Source organism: Hippopotamus amphibius, chromosome 3, assembly GCF_030028045.1.
Source record: "Hippopotamus amphibius kiboko isolate mHipAmp2 chromosome 3, mHipAmp2.hap2, whole genome shotgun sequence".
Lineage (NCBI taxonomy): Eukaryota > Metazoa > Chordata > Mammalia > Artiodactyla > Hippopotamidae > Hippopotamus > Hippopotamus amphibius.
The window spans coordinates 87,285,487-87,302,048 of record NC_080188.1 but is presented as its reverse complement, the minus strand read 5'-3'; the positions used below and the strand labels follow the sequence as shown (position 1 = coordinate 87,302,048).

At 37.5% G+C, this 16,562-nt stretch overlaps 1 protein-coding gene across 1 annotated transcript in view; it reads right to left on the bottom strand.

The window, feature by feature from the left end:
- Window positions 1-15,374, bottom strand: part of GLRB (glycine receptor beta) — an 81,406-nt gene extending 66,032 nt beyond the window's left edge. The window contains exons 1-2 of the mRNA XM_057727826.1: window positions 15,335-15,374; window positions 13,264-13,414 (exon numbers count right to left, since the gene is read on the bottom strand). Of these exons, the coding sequence (XP_057583809.1) occupies window positions 13,264-13,385 (122 nt within the window). The 5' untranslated portion in view covers window positions 13,386-13,414; window positions 15,335-15,374. The remainder of the gene's footprint in view (window positions 1-13,263; window positions 13,415-15,334) is intronic.
- Between the last annotated feature and the right edge of the window lie 1,188 nt (window positions 15,375-16,562).

The window sequence follows — 16,562 nt, the reverse complement described above, 5'->3', positions numbered from 1 at the left end:
ATCTGATATCCTGAGTCTAAGGAGAAGACATGTAATAAGGTGACACAGGTATTTTCTAGCTGTAAAATTAGGTTTTCCATCTGTAAACATTAGTTTAAGTAATGACAGAAGAAAGACACCTAGGGACTTCCCTGGCCGTCCAGTGGTTAAGACTCTATGCTCCCAATGCAGGGGGCACAGTTTCAATCCCTGGTCAGGAAAGATCCTGCATGCCTTGTGGCTTGGCCAAAAAAATAAAAAGTAAAAATAAAAATTATTTTAAAAAAAGAAAGAATAATAGAATAATATAAAATATGCAAAAGTCCACTGAGCTCTTTAAAAGAAACTAACACCACAAACACAGGTAATTCACTTTGCAGAACTTTTACAGTTCAGAAAATACTTTCATATAGAATTTCAAATTATACCATCACATAAGCACTATAAATTAGATAGAGTTTATCATTTCCATTTTACAGGTAAGAAAATTGAGGACTGGAGAGACAAAATTATTGCCTATTCAAGGTCACAAATACATTAAGTGATCTGTTCTAGAACAGAAGCAAGATCTTGTGACTCAAGGCAACATTGTTTCCACATGTTAAAACTCCAAAACAAACTCTTCTCCCAAGGACAGTGAAAAATTCATTCATCCTATTGGTAATTCTTTCATTTTACATACAGGTCAGGACTGTTAAGGTCCAGAGTGACTTGTCTGAGGACACACAGTAAGTTAGTAACAGAGTGAACAAGAACCCCATTCTTCTGAATTTCAACTCCATTCTTCCTCTTCTGTATCAATTCGACTAATTTCGTGTTAAAACTTGTCAATGTTACTCTTATTTCTCTATCATGTATTATGTCTAGAGTAGGGGTTTCATAAAGCAGGTGACTCCTGGGCTGGGCTGGAAGGATCTGGAGGCAGGTAACAGGTGAAAAGGGAATGGGGAGGGCAGATTCCAGGAGGTGGTCACAGTGAACACAATGCTGCAACTCACAGAGACACTGAGAAGCTCAGCAGGGCAGGAGAGCTAACTGAAAAGAGAAGCACATGGTTGGCTATACAATGAGCATCACAAATCTGTGGACACTAGAAAACAGTAGCTCTCAAACTGTGGTCCACAGACACCTGAAGGTGCCCAAGACCTTTTCTGGGTGTCCAGAAAGTCAAAACTATTTTCTTCACCTCCATCATCCCCATCATCATCATCAAAACAACTTTTACTTCGTCTCACTCTGCAGACATTTGCACTGTTGTTGCAAAGGCAATAGTGGATAAAACTGCCAGTACACAAATCAGGAAAATAATACTTTTATGTACCAAGAGTGTTCCTATTCTTAACCACTATACACGAGCAGTAAACAATAAATAAAAATGTAAAAGATGGTGTGTCTATGTAATGTTCTTCAAGAAGTAAAAAAATATTAATTTTATTAAATTTTGTGATTTAAATCCACATCATTTTAATACTCTGCATGAAAAAATGGGAAATATCCAGATAGCACTTCTGTTGCACAGAAAACTAAACTATGATCATCGTTCCAAAGAACGGCACTTGGATGACTATTTGACTTGCTACCTGAACAAGACATTTCATGCAACACCATGAAAAAACTATGGTGATTCAGACTTGTATATCTGGCAAAAATTTTTTCACAAGTGAATGAAGACAGCCTATAGCTTCAAGTAAAACTAATGAAGTATTTGTTGCCAGTAATAAAGTGTGAATTCTCAAACAAAAATTGGAATTTGAGAATATTCACCACCATGAACTTGCCGGCTTCCCGATACTCAGACTTCCCAGTGAGATGCAGAGTAATAGTAAATAGATGTAATTTTTTGTTATTGTTGACCTGCAAAGCCCAGCAAACCAATATTTTCCAAATGATCAATGCATGCTACCAAATCATATCTGGGCAAAAAAAAAAAAAAAAAAGCCATTCAAAATGCAAGACCAGTGAATTTTAATGCAATGGAGATCAAAGTGTTCACTGATCTGATTTCAGATTTTACATCATAACTAATTTTCAAGGAACCACCATTTGTCATATTTTGGCATGGCATTAAAAAAGACTATTCATAAGTATGGAAAGACTAGTAAAATACTGTTCTTTTTTCTAATTGCATGTCCACATGAGGTCATATTTTCTTCACCTACTTCAACCAAAACAATATATCACAACAAACAGAATGCAAAAGCAGATATGAGAATGCAGCTGTCTTCCATTAAGCCAGCCAGCGATCAGATATGAACATTTTAAGACAATGCCATTCTTCTCACTATATTTTTATTTTTGAAAATATACTTAATTTTCATAAAAAAATAACTGATTCCTGTTAATATGCAATAAGTATATCTTATGTAATTTAATAAATACCTTTTAAATTTCTGTTTCAATTTATAACAGGGCAACACCAATAGATAACACTCACATAAACTAAAGTTCATGCCCTTAAAGATGCTTCAGATGATAAAGGAGTCCTAAGACCAAAGTTTGAGAGCTGCTGTTATAGAGGATGAACTCGGACAGGATGGAATTCAGGAGTCTAGGGAAGTCCCTGCAACAAGATTCAAGGTGAAATGACTGGAACCTACCAAGGACCACACCTGTGGAGATGCAGAGAAATAGCCAGACAAGAGTCATTTCTGAGCAAAAACCAACAGAATGAGTAACTAATGAGATGATCAAGGTGAACATCCGCAACAGAATGGAAGATGTTTTAGCCGCTTCTCATGAAAGCCTGGGCATGGAGCTGAGGAAGGCTGACAGCAGAGCTGGTTTGAGACATTAACTCTCAGGTCCAGTTGGAAGTTACCTGGAACTCACAGAGTAGTTACACCTGGAGATAAGGACGTGCCTGTAGCCACAGATGCAGGTGGAAATGATGGAGGGGAAGAGCCATAAGTAAGAAGATAAAAGGACCAAGATGAACATCTAGCAACACACAGAGTATGAATATCTGGTAAAATCCACTATTTCTGGACAGACAAAAAAGAATAGCCAAGGAAGGTGTCTAATCAAGGGTAGTAGGAGAGACAGACGCAACGCTGGAAAGCAAAGATGCGGCTGGTGGGGTTGGGGGTATGAGATCATTTCAGGACGCAGAAGACAATCATTAGTCTTTGTCAAGTAATGTAAGGACTCAAAAGAACTTTAGCAGAATAAAAATTTAGTAGATTTGCTTAGAAGGAATAAAATAAACATCTTCATCAAAAAACAGAATAGTGACAGGAGTCAATATTAATAGGAGAATGATTAAGTGGTTCTATTATTTCCTTTCTTACAGCAATTATGTCTGGCTTTTGTAATTCAAAGAAATTCAAGCAAAGGAAAAAATAGTGAATTAGAGCTGAGAAAGTATAGGCCATTGTGGGCTGTCAGTTTAAGAAGTGTGACAATGAACACAGAGGAAAAAACAAAGTTGATGAAATAGGAATCTACAAATGATGCATTTGGGACTTCCCTGGTGGTCCAGCAGTTAAGACTCCACGCTTCCAATGCTGGGATGCACGATCGCTCCCTGGTCGAGGAACTAAGATCCCACATGTGACGTAGTGCAGCCAAACAGACAAACAAGGACTACACATTTTTGTCAGATAGGCGACACTTCAGCATATTTTTAAGCCCTTAGAAAAAGGAACCAAAGAAGAGAAGACGACGGAGCATGGGTGAACAGATTGTGGTGCGTGGGAGTCTCAGAGGGAGTTGGGGGACAGGGATGGATTCCAGGACTGAGCAAAGGACGTCCCTCTTCCTCTAAGTCAGGAGCCAAGGAGAAGAGAGAGGACGATGCTACAGGCAGCTTTGGAGGGAAGATGGAGGGAGGTGGGGGAGCTCCTGTCCAGCATCTCCTATTTTTTTCTTCTTTAAAGCAGAAGTTCATATCATAGGCGAAGACTGAAAGGGGTATTGATCAAGGACTGAAACCATTATTAGGGAAAGAAAAATGGAGCCACTAAGGCCAAGTGAAGGACTGAGGCACCACAATGAAGACCCAGCCAAGGCCTCATCAACACACAAAATAATTCAATGAAGATTCCAAATAACATTTGTACAATTAAATCAAAAACATTATAGAGATTCCAGTCAAGTAAATATGGAACTCCTGGGAGACATTAAAGAGTGTTGCAATACGACCTTTGAGTTATCTTGGCCGCCATGTCCATGGTGTAACTGAGAGCTGAACACTGATGCAAAGAAGGCTGCAAGTCCACTCATTAAAGGTGGAACTTTTCTATTAGGTTACTCTCGGGATTGGAGTCCTAAAATACCCTGAAAAATCAAAAATTCCTACCACGGTTTTTTTCACAGAAGGACTAATAAAGGTTAGATGTTTCACGTTCTCCAACACAGTCTATTAGTGATTTAATCAGTGTTTTGCTGTTATTATCAGAGCTCTTAGAAAGGTAATTTCATATTTATATCATTTCTCTGAGGAGCTATTTGTATGTACATAAATTTGAATCATTTTCTTCTTGAATTCTAAGTGTAAATTTCCATAAAATGTCAAGGGCAAAGGAACTCATTTATGACATGTTCTCTGCTCTCTGGAGGACAGCAGTGATGTGCTTTTCTCAGATAGTAGCACAAGAAGAACACAGGAGACGTCTGCAAATATACTCTACCCTTTCCTGCATTACAGAAGTTATTCACCTCCAAAAGAAAACAAGAAACAAAGACAGGACACATTTTTGTAAGTCAGGTACCTCAATTTGCGAAAAATTATAGAGGTAAGAATGGTGATAGTTCACCTTGCACACGTGATTCTTCTATTTGGGAGGGAATTTACATACCTACATTTTGACAAGTCAAATCTGCAATTAGATCCCTTAGCAATTCTCTTGCTTAAGAAATAGAATTTTGTGTATTCCCTTTCCACTGCTTAGGCTTGTCTAGCTCTAAATCAGAAAACAAAATATCAAGACAAAAACAAAAATAGCCCTGAATATAAAGGTAGCAAAACAATCATAAATAAAACTTGATTGCATCATAATAGAGTTGAATGCATGAATCAAATTAGCAGACTACTGAGATGAAACTTTTCACCACACAAATGAGAAAACTGAGATCCAAATAAATTAAATGACTTACTGAAAGTTATAAAACCAATCAGCGACAGTCCTAGTTGAGATACAGCAGCGGTCTTTCTCCCAAATTACAATGCTTTATCCATCAAGATTAAGCAGACATACAAAGGGAATTTTAAGCAATACATGTTTCGAGGTGATCTCTAAACATGGTCCCAGTGAGCCACTGACCCATTAAAAATTGATTTATGATTTTTCTATATAATCAATCACCTGTTTGATTCCATTTGATTTAGTACATATAAACAGAGCTCAAATGCAAAGAACTTTGAAGTAGGCAGAATATGAAACTATATAATTTCACATTCTATGAATATTTATATTCATATTCTATATATCTATATTCAATATATGAAGCTATATATATAGAAACTATATATATATTTATACATATACACATAACTTTCACAAAGTAGGCAGAAAAAATACATATATATAGTGCCTACTTCAAAATTCTTTGCCTAAGAGCTTCATTTACGCTTCCTAAATGAAAGTGTATATACTATAATGAAAGTGGAGAGAGAGCCAGCTAAAGAGTTAACACAATACATATGTTTCAACCAGAAAATAAAAGACATCCTAGAAAGAGTATTAATATTAAATCTAATCAAGCGTCAAAACATACAAGATGGACAAAAAAGATTCTTAGAGATCAAGAAGAGGAAGCTTAATTTTAGCTCATCATAGCCTCATGAAACCTTGGGGTTAAAAAGAACTTTTAAATTCTATAACTTCCCAGTGATGCTTGGTTTAGATAGTGTCCCTACCCAAGCTATGTTTATCACTTTGGTGACAAGGAAATCCATTTTTTTCTTCAGAGGGTTATATCCTAACCTTTAAAATTTAAATATCTTCTTCCATGTTTCTCTCTTTGGTCTTGGTTCTATAACTTGAGGTCTAAATATGAAGTTTAGTTCATCTTATACGAAAACTCCTCAACAGGAGATTACTCATCTACTCTTAAAGAAAACAACCCACAGTACAGTCTATCCAACCACAGATTTTCATGTTCCTGTAAACCCTGATCATGAGTCTTTTAACAAACTCCCATGTAAATCCAACCATCACAAAAGATGGCAACCAGAATTCAACACAATGTTCCAGGTAGGATATACCCAACACGAAATTAACACTTTTCTCTCTCTAAACACTGTATTCCAATCATTTAAAAAGTTTCATCAGTCAAGGGAATATCTGAGGTGAGCCCTGAAGGACTGCGTAGATTAAGCAGGAAGTTGTCTTTCTAACCATAAGCATGTCTAAGCATAAGCAATGGCAGGTTAGGTACAAGGACAGACCAGCCTTTCTAAGATAAGAGGGTAGTTTCACACAAAGTTCAGCATGTAAATTAGAGAGGCCTCTGAAAGTCAGAGTGAAGAGGCTTCCCCAGATGCATGAGGGAGTAAGGAGACACTGTCGGTCTGGAACATAAGATTAACAGGATGAAAATGGAAACAATATGTATGATGAATAATAATGAGTGGAGAAAAAATACGGCAAATAATTAGGAAACTATTGTAACATATGTTGAAAATGATGGTAAGTGGACATGCAATGAACAGGACAGATACAGGAGAACATTTTAAGAGAAAACAGGTTCCATTTAAGTTTCATGCCCAAGTAACTAAAATAATGAGGATGCCGATTTCAAAACCTGGGAAATTATTTGGAAAGGGAAGATCACTAATTCAATTGACTGCAAAATAATAGCATGCCATTAAATTAAAATTGTTCAATAGGTAGTAAGAAAATATATAACTGCCCATCAATGAAAAACTTGATCTAGCTTTGTTACAGTAATAATAACAAAGGCAGTTTTCAATTGTATCCATTTATAGATTCCCCATATTCTTTTCCAATCAACCTTTCATTTTTTGGCCAATGTATTTACCTTGAATATTCCCATTAGGAAGTAAGAAAATGGAACTAAGTTAAAATCAATCTCTTCTATTAATGAATAGTAGGTAATAAAATCACAATAGGAAGAAAATAGCTAGCAGGATACTTAGAAACATATGATGGCTTTGATTATTCATAGTAACCCAACCTTTCTTACCACACAGAATTGATGTGCACAAATGTTATCATTAAACGGTACAGTGTCTCTTTGAAGAAGACAAAAAATTCTCATATCAGCATTACATACATTTATACACACACAACTTTTTTAGGTTGTGAACAAACTAATAAAACAAAGTCATATTGTTTCCCATTACACACACAGAATCATAAATCTCTATGTTATGATTTTAAAGCTAGAGTACCAACAGTTTGGAGGAAAGACCATTAAGAAGATAAAATAAATCCCACACACTCATATAAATAATAGCAGCCCTCATCAAGTATCAGTTAAGGGCTTCTTATGAGGCTCCTTCATACCTAAGCCACAAGTCTGGGCCCCAAATGGGAGAAAGAAGATTTCAAATGTAGCTTGTAAGCATGTTAGTTACACTTATGTTGAGCCATTAGATGCTTGAAATTCAAACAGTCCTCAATGAACCGTAGAAGGTTCCCTAACTCAGTGATGACAGAAATGGTAGTGCGTGCCCGGAGGTTACAATCTGGCCAAATTCAGTATTAAATAAGTGTTATTATGTCTGCTATGTGCACAAATAGAAATGACAAGTAATGCTTTGGTTTTGGTTGTGAGTTCTGTTTTGTTTTTGTTCATTCAATCAAGAATTCTGAAAGTATATTTTAGAATGTTCTGGTTTCATATACAACAGACATATAAACACAAATCTGTAAACCTATGCCTTCTCCTTATCAATTATTGCAGGCATTGGTTAGATAATTTATACTTGTCATCTCTCAATCATTACTTCTTGAAATTAATAGTAGCTAGACTTATTTATTCCAATTGGTTTAGGTCAGAAAAGAGACAAGATTGTCTGGGTTTGAAAGATATTCAAAAAATCTGATTACTCATGAAATTTCAAGATAAAATTCTACAAGTTAAAGTTTTTAAATCCTTTTTATTAGACTATGATATAATTATTTTATATGGTAGAGCTTTCCAAGATAATGCACCAAAAACAGAGATCGGTCTATTTAAATCTGGGTGGAGACAACATTTTTAGAAGGTGATTCTTTCTATATCATTCTGCTATTGGGTAATCATAAGGCTGTCATCACATACAATACATTAGAATTAAAGAGTCTTAAAAATCTCACAAATTGAAATTTCCTTAAATACCGCCATCTGGCCTAACCACCTATTCAAAACTCAAACTTTCTCAAAATATGCCACCAAGTAATTATCCCCTCTGGCTGAGTGCTTGGAGTTACCGTGAGCTCCACTACCTCCCTTCCCAGGCAATTATATCTGGCAGAATTCTATTAGAAAGTTCTTCCTAATTTGTAGCCAAAAATATCCCTCCTCATGGCTCTACTCATTAGTCCTGGTTTTAATTATGGATGCCAAGCAGAAAAGTCTGCTTTCTTATCTAAATCAGTTTTTCAAAACATTGAAGACAACTGTCAAATACATCGGTTCCTTCAGCTCTTTCTAACATGACATTATTTTAATTATCTCAACTATTCTTATTTCTCTCCCCTGAAAGTATTGACTAGCATAGTACAGAAATCTCTGTAAATCTTGCTTTAGATAATATAATCCTTTTAAGTGAAGTCATATGCTTAACACAAAATTAGTAAAATAAGAACACTAATTTCTTTCTTAAGTAATGATACACATAGTTATATATAGCTGGGATGTAAAGATACAGTATACAGTTACTTATCTGTATCATGATTACATCTGTATCATGATTACAACAGTATCTAATATTTTTCCAAATGTGCTCTGCCAAGCTGTTTTCCCCAACCTATATTTGCACAAGTGATTTCTGAACCAAACTGCAGTTTATACTTCAGTCTTGTTAGATTCAACCCATCACTTTGGCCTTCAAGACCACATTAGGTCCTAATTCTGTCTCACATATCCACTATATGTCTCAGTATCACATTATTCCTCATTATATTCCACATTATTTCCTCTGTATAGTCTTATTTTAGTCATTGGTAAGATATTTAACATGGTAAGGCCAAACTTTCACTAGAAAACATCATCCAGGTTGAAGATGCTCTACTAATTACCTAATTCTTAACTACCTAGTTTTCCCTATACTGAGTCTATATATCTAAATACTGTCCATAGAGATCATATAAGTTATTTTCAAGTACGATAACAAAATCCAGTTATAGTGATTTATAAGGTTCAAAGGTCCTTAGTTTGTATTCACTCTTTAAAGAAATGTTTCTTGCATGTACATATTGTACCAGGCACAATGTTGATCACTGGTGACTAAGTCAAAAAGACGCTGCCCTGGAACAGCTACCAATCTAGTGGGGAAAGCAGACAGTGACAGTTGATATCACCATATAGTTTTATAAACAGGATAGGCAATTAGGGAACCACAAAGGTACAGAGTGTGATTATCTAAACCAGACTATCAGGATTAGGAAAGGTTTCCCAAAGCAGACAAGGAGGTTTGAGCTTGAGTGGAGTTTGAGGTCATTACAGGACAGTCAGATTAAACTGTTGGATATATGGGTGTGGAGCTCTTCAGAGAGATCTGGGCCAGGCATACAGATGTATGAGTTGACAGTGAATATGTGGTATTTATATCGATAGCTATGGATTTTAATAAGACAACTGAGGCAGAGATTAACGAAAGAAAGAAACCTCTGGCATTCTGTAAGAAGGGAAGAACACTTCAGAGGTGTAAAAAGCAAGTGTGTGAGACTTGAGTAAGGCTGTGGCTGGGATGGAAAGATACAGCTGGGAGGAGTCAGAAGCCAGTTCAGCAAGAGTTTCGTGTGTGGAGCCAAGAAATCAGAACCTTTTCCAGAAGGCTATGGGGTCCCTCAAAGGGCTCTAAGTGGTGGAATGACTTGAGCAGATTGAGGAAAATATACTCCAGGGTAGATGTGCGGGTAGGAATTGGTAGAGGAAGAAGAGGGAGACTAATAAAAAGCTCACCAAAAAGAGTGGAAGGAGGAGTGAAAGTAGGGTCATGATGGAGGTGGACGTGAAGGACATACTCCCAAGTTGGCGCAGACTCTGAACTTGAAAGTCTCAGCAACGACTGGATTTGAGAAGGTGAGGCAGAAACAGAGGGTCCTGGGTAATCCCTAGGATCTGAGTTTGGATGGCAAGGATACAAACAGAAACACCGTATTAGAAGAGGTGGGGAGGATTTCTGAACCTGAGTTTTATCATTTTAAATCGAGCTTTAAATTAAGATAATAGGTAGAAGAGTTGGATGTATGGGTCTGGCCTTCTTCAGAGAGGCTGGGCTAGATACAGAGCCTTAGCAGATAACAGTGAAGAGATGGAGTTACAGCCAGAGATGTGGACAAAATCGCTGAGGCAGGATGTATAGAAAATGAAAGGAAAAACCAGTCGATTAAGGTTAAGGTCAAATTCAAGTTGTAAAAGAAAAAGCTAAATGGTGTCCAAGGGCTTAATCTAAAACACAGTTTCTAACTTAAAGTTTATTTTGTGTTTATTAATATATACTAAATTTCTAAAATTTTTGAACTCAAATTTATCAGGTAGTTTGTCAACCTGGTACTGCGGCTCAGGTTGCACACCAAAAAACAATGAATAGTAGCATAAATATATGATTTTCAAGTTTCTAAAAACAATGTAGGTTAAAAAAAACTAATAAAGAGCCAGGAAAAGTGTATTATAAGATTCAAGCTCCACATCAGCCTAGAACATGAAGGGTCCTAAGTCCTTTATTTTTTTACATTTTAAAACATTTTTCCTCTTATTTCCAGTCTTTGGAGGGAAATGTTAGGAGAGTAAAAGGAGAGGTTTTTGCTCATGTTTGCTACATCTATACAACACATTAACTGTGTATATCCACCCAATGCCATTGCTCTTCAACTCTATTAAAAAAAGAAAAAAAGCTTAAAGAAATCAAAATAACACTGGGAAAAATTTCACCATATTGAGGAGTACACAATAATCTGTACGTAACTTCTAGGTTTTGTGATCTCAAATATTCCTCTTAATCGATGTTTTATTCTTAACTGAGTTACACAAGATGGGCAAACTGGACCACCCTCTGAGATACAAATAATTTGTATATTCTTTCTCAGCCCATTTTATAACTGAGATTCCCAACCTGGATATTTAAAGAAATTTAATATAATGGATCCAAGCATACCCAGAGAAAAACTTGGTCTTCAGAAGTTCAGTGATCATAAAATCAAAATTCTTAATAAAATGCTCAAACGAAAAATATTCAAATCTAATTCTTCAAAGTACATCTACTTTTTAATAAGCTGGATTTTGTACAACATCACCATGGCAACTGTTAGTAAAGCTTTATTCAGTCTCATAATTGCAAAGCAATATAATCAAAATTTGAAAATTGTGGTAGAAAATTTCAGAGATAAAACTTTAATTTATCAACATATCTAAAATACTGCCATAGGGGTTCACCAGGTGTATGGTGGGCCTTCCGCTTGGAAATTTCCATATGCAACAAAGAGAACCTTCATTGTTTCACTCTTTATCTATCAGTTTTAACTTTAAAAATCTGTCTTAACCATAGATACCCTAAGCATATGCAGTCAGTTTATATATAAGGCAATAGTGCACTTCTGAGAAGAAATAGGATGCCCTCTCAAACACTCCTGTAAGATACATGGTAGTTGTAAGGCTTGCAGTTGCAATATTCATAACTCTGATTCATGACAGACGATGGGAGGCTGGGGTGGGGGTGGGGAAGTGGGTAGGTGGGGGAGATAGGAGTTCTATCAGCTTCCATAGAGTGAGAAAACTGACTGATCACTGATGGCTTGACTCCACACAGAATCACCATGACTGTGAGACAAATACAATAGCTCATGTCAATATGCCAAGACTGATCAAATAAAAGTTTATGTGTCCTTATACTTGGAAAGAATAAGCCCTGACCATGTCCAGTTCCCTAAAAAGCTAATCTCCTGGTTGCAGCGCAAAAACTCTATCAGTGAAGGTGGTCACATGCACTCGGGTAGATGGGGCCATCCTGTCATACCCAAAAGCCTGGCTCTGACATCAGACTGTGTAGCCTGGAATAAGCAGGACTATTAAAGCTGAAAACTATGAGGCATTTCTCACCAGGGAGCTTTATTTCCTAGGAGACTTTGTGTGGGTCCCAATACCATCCCCAGACCTTCCGTCTCACATATTCATACAAACATCCATTCCAAACTACCAACTGTAATATCCTTTTACAAAACTTACTTCCCAGAATGTACCTTAATAATTTTTATGGAGCATCTATGAAACTACAAAAATCTACATTAAAATAATGATGATGCTGGAATACTGTCAATCAACACAGCACTTAAACCTTAATGTAAAAATAACCTGTACCAGCAAATTAATTTTTATTCCAGATCACTGTATACATTATAACATTATTACAGCACATATTTTGTGAAGGTTATTTATTTACATACTGTTCAATTGTTCTAACTACTAGATATTACTTACTGCTATTCACTAGTAATAGTAACCCTTTATGTTGAAAAAAGAAAAAAATGGGAGTTCAAACTATAAAACTTTGTTGTTGTTTTTTTCTAGGTGAGGAGGAAAGGGGAATTGGGCGATTTGGAATTGTATTTTGTTTTTAAAAGTAACTTCAAATTTAATAACTTTTTTGAGAAATATCCTCATTTCCTAATATAAATCTTTTACCAAGAAAAAAATTGGAATGGAAAATTGATCTACATGTGAATTTTCTCCTGCCACGCGTTAATATGAATTAAATAGGCCTTAAAACCATACTTTAACATCTGATTTTTTAAATGAATATTCATTTTTAGGGGTACTTTTTTAGTAGTCAACTTTCTGAACAGGTATTTGCTCAAAGCACAGAATCTCAGTATCCAATCAAAACTGCATATTCAGGGTAAGAAAGAAATAGTAACTTTTTTTCTACTTTTATAAAAGATGCATAAAATTATATAAGCTCAGGGCATGAACAAAATTTTATAAAACTTTACCTTTGTCATACTGAGAATTAGCTTTCACATTGTAAAGCCCTCTTCACTCTGTTACTTTTTACCTATGAAACAAATGGGTGTAATTCTGATAGGAAAAGTTCTGTTGACATGTTTCAATTAACCACTTCGATAAAAAATGTAATAACATTTCTCTATATAAGAATATAAGACATGAAGAACATACGATGGGCATAGGTACTGCTTCTTTTTCCCCTTCCCTTTCTTTGAAGACTTCTCTTTAGAATAGGCTTCTTCAACCCACAAGGAAATTGAAATAAAAAAGGCCACCGCCAATAAAAACTTCATCTTGAAAAGTTAAATTTCAGGAGATTGACCTACAAGAAAGAAAAAGAAAATATCTACATTTATGAAGCAAATGATAACTTTATGACTTTTCAAGGAGTACAACCATTACGACCCAATGGACAAGGGCATCTCGTACATCAAATTCTCACTGCTCATGGCAAATGTCTTTCTTCTATACATACACAAACATGAAGATTTTGTCATACTTTACGCTTATTAAATATATTATACTCAGTATAATTTCTATTCTTCTCTCTCTTCTGTAGAAGAAAAAACTCTGTAAGTTCCATCTTTGAAGTCCACTTTTAAAATGATACTATGTATGCATTCATATATAATCATGTATAGTGTTTGTGATTTGTTTTACTTGCATAAATGCTATTTGGTCTTAAAAAAATTCTCATTGCTCAAACCTATGTGGTTATACTTCACTATATATTTTGTGCTGGTTTCATAGTAAATTTAGTTTAAATAATGGTTCATAGAAAATAAGACCCCAATGAGGAATAAAAGGTAAGTATGCAAAAATTTCTACTGTATAGTTTCATAAAATTGTAAATTGATAGTAGAGGTGCACAGTATATCAACATATGCTTAGAAAGATACCTGGAAGGATGTTTACACGGTTTTAAGACAGATACGTATGCTAGTACCTTTAAAGCAATGTTTTGTTTTTTAAATTTCCTCTGTTCTTTGATTTTGCATGTACGCTTTCTCAAAAATAATAAAACTATTCTCAAGGAAAAGATAATTCGAAGTAAAAGACTGATAGAAATAAAAGAAAAAATTAGTATCAAAGAGTTTCACTCTAAATTCATTGTTTTTATTTAGATACATTAAATTTGCAAGTTACTTTTTACTCAAAAAAGGTGCACACTGATTTAAGTTAGCTTTTGGCTTTCCTACTCACATGATAGTAACATTTATCATTCAAAAGATGATTTCTGACTCCAGAAATTCTAGGCAACATTATATGAAATAAAATAGCAAATATAGTCAGACTCCTCCAAATAATCTTCTTAGCCATATTTTAGTAACATTTTCCATGCTCCAAGAGAATTACATTCTCGCCTATCTGATGCATCAGAAAAACAAAAATAAAAAATAAAAAAAAAACCAAACAAACAAAAAACAAAAAATACTTTAAGCATCTCCTAAACACTGGAATATTTAAACCTCTTCTTAACCCTTCATTCCCAAACCATAAATTGTTTCTCCTTCACTTTCCCCTGCAGAGTAAGAGAGCCGTCTATCCCTCAACAGTAAGTTAAATCCCAGCTCCCCCTCATAATTTTGCTTCTCCTGTGTCTTGTTTTCCATCTCTCTTCCTCCCGGGAATTCTTATTTTCACACATTTATCATTCACAGTCCCTAAGCAAGCAGGAAGGGCTTCCTCTATGGTCCTTTCTCCTGAAGACGAAAGAGGGGCTTATCGGGCCCACAGCTGCTCTCGGTCAGCTCAGCACTGGACACCCGACTCCCCCTCTTCCTACGTCAGCATCTGGTCCAGACACCTCTGCCCACGACCGCAGCTTCTGCGCCCACCTTCACACTTGGCCCCTGGAAACCCGAGGCCGTCCTGAAGGTCTGAAGGGTGGAGGCAGAAATTCCACCCTGTCTCTCTGTGTCCACCTCCCACCTTTCGAAGGGGTCAGCCGCAAGGGCTGAGGGAATCCCGCAGACCAAAGGACGTCAACTGCGCCCCTGCTCCTCCGCCTCCCGCCGCATCCCTCCAGCGGAGCGCACCCGCACCGCCGGCTGACCCACGGGGATGCGCTCCCGCCTTCAGGGATGCTCTCGCCTCCTCCTCCTCCTCCTCTTCCTCCTTCTCCTTCTCCTCTTCTTCCCGCCGCCGCAGTGTCCGGCGCCCCGCGCCCCGGCCCGGCCTCGCCGCAGAGATGCTCATCCCCGGACCCCCTCGCTGCCCCTCCCTCCCAGAGCCTACTTACCCGAGGCGCCCCGCCCGCAGCCCCGGGAGGACGCGCGCTCGGGCCGGACGCACCGGTGCGGGGGGAGCGGCTGCGTCCCGTCCCCGCGTCCCCGTCCCCGCGTCCCCGTCCCCGCGTCCCCGTCCCCGCGTCCCCGCGATGAGCTGACGCGCCTGCTCGCGCCGCGGAGCCTGCGCCGTGATGCCCGCGCCGCTGCGGTCCGGGCTCTGCGCGGCCGCGAGACGGAGCGGGGCCTGAGTTGGCGCCAGAGATGGGGCCGGGATCTGGAAGGCAGGGGTGTCCCGGCCGCTTGAGCGTCCCCTCCCGGCCTCTGAGCGGAGGAGTGTGGTCCCCGCCGGAGGCTAAAGATGATGGGGGCCGAGGGTGAGGGTAGTGGGGTGTGTGGACAGGGTTGGTTCAGAAGGAAAAACCTTTCAAGGAGCTGGAATCCTTTTGGTCTGTTTTTTGACCACTAGTAAGAAAAAACAAAAACAAAAACAAAAACCAGCAGAACAACAAAGGACCTTCTCGGACCAAAGTGGACAGCATGCAGTTTCTGTGACTTCATCATTTGCCTGGTCTCCCGGCATCTAACTTCATGTTGGAGTCTTATTTCCAATTTCTCAAAGCCTGACCTTTCTAAGAGCACTTAAATTGATCAGAATCACTAAAACCATATAATCTGGACACAGGTGGTTTTCATATCTTGGCTATAAACATGGGGTGCATATATCTTTTTAAATTTTCTTCAGATAAATACCCCAAAGTGGAATTTCTGGGTCATATGGTAGTCCTATTTTGAAAATTTTGAGGAACCTCCAGAGTGGCTACACCAATTTACATTCCTACCAGTAAACAGTACACAAGGGTTCCTTTTTCTACACATCCTTGCCAACACTTGTTATTTCTTGTCTTTTGATGATAGCTATTCTGACAGATATGAGGTGATAGCTAATTGTGGTTTTGATTTTCATTTCCCTGATGATTAGTGATGTTGAGCATCCTTTGTATCTGATGGCCATCTGTGTGTCTTCTTTGGAAAAATGCCTATTCAGGTCTTCTGCCCATTTTTTGATTGGGTTGTTTGTCTTTTGACGATGAGTTGTATGCGTTCTTTATATATTTAGGATATTAACCCCTTACTGGACATATAATTTGTGAATATCTTCTCCCATTCAGTAAGTTGCCTTTTCTTTATTGTTGATGGTTTTCTTTGCTGTGCAAAAACTTTTTAGTTCACTTGGATCCC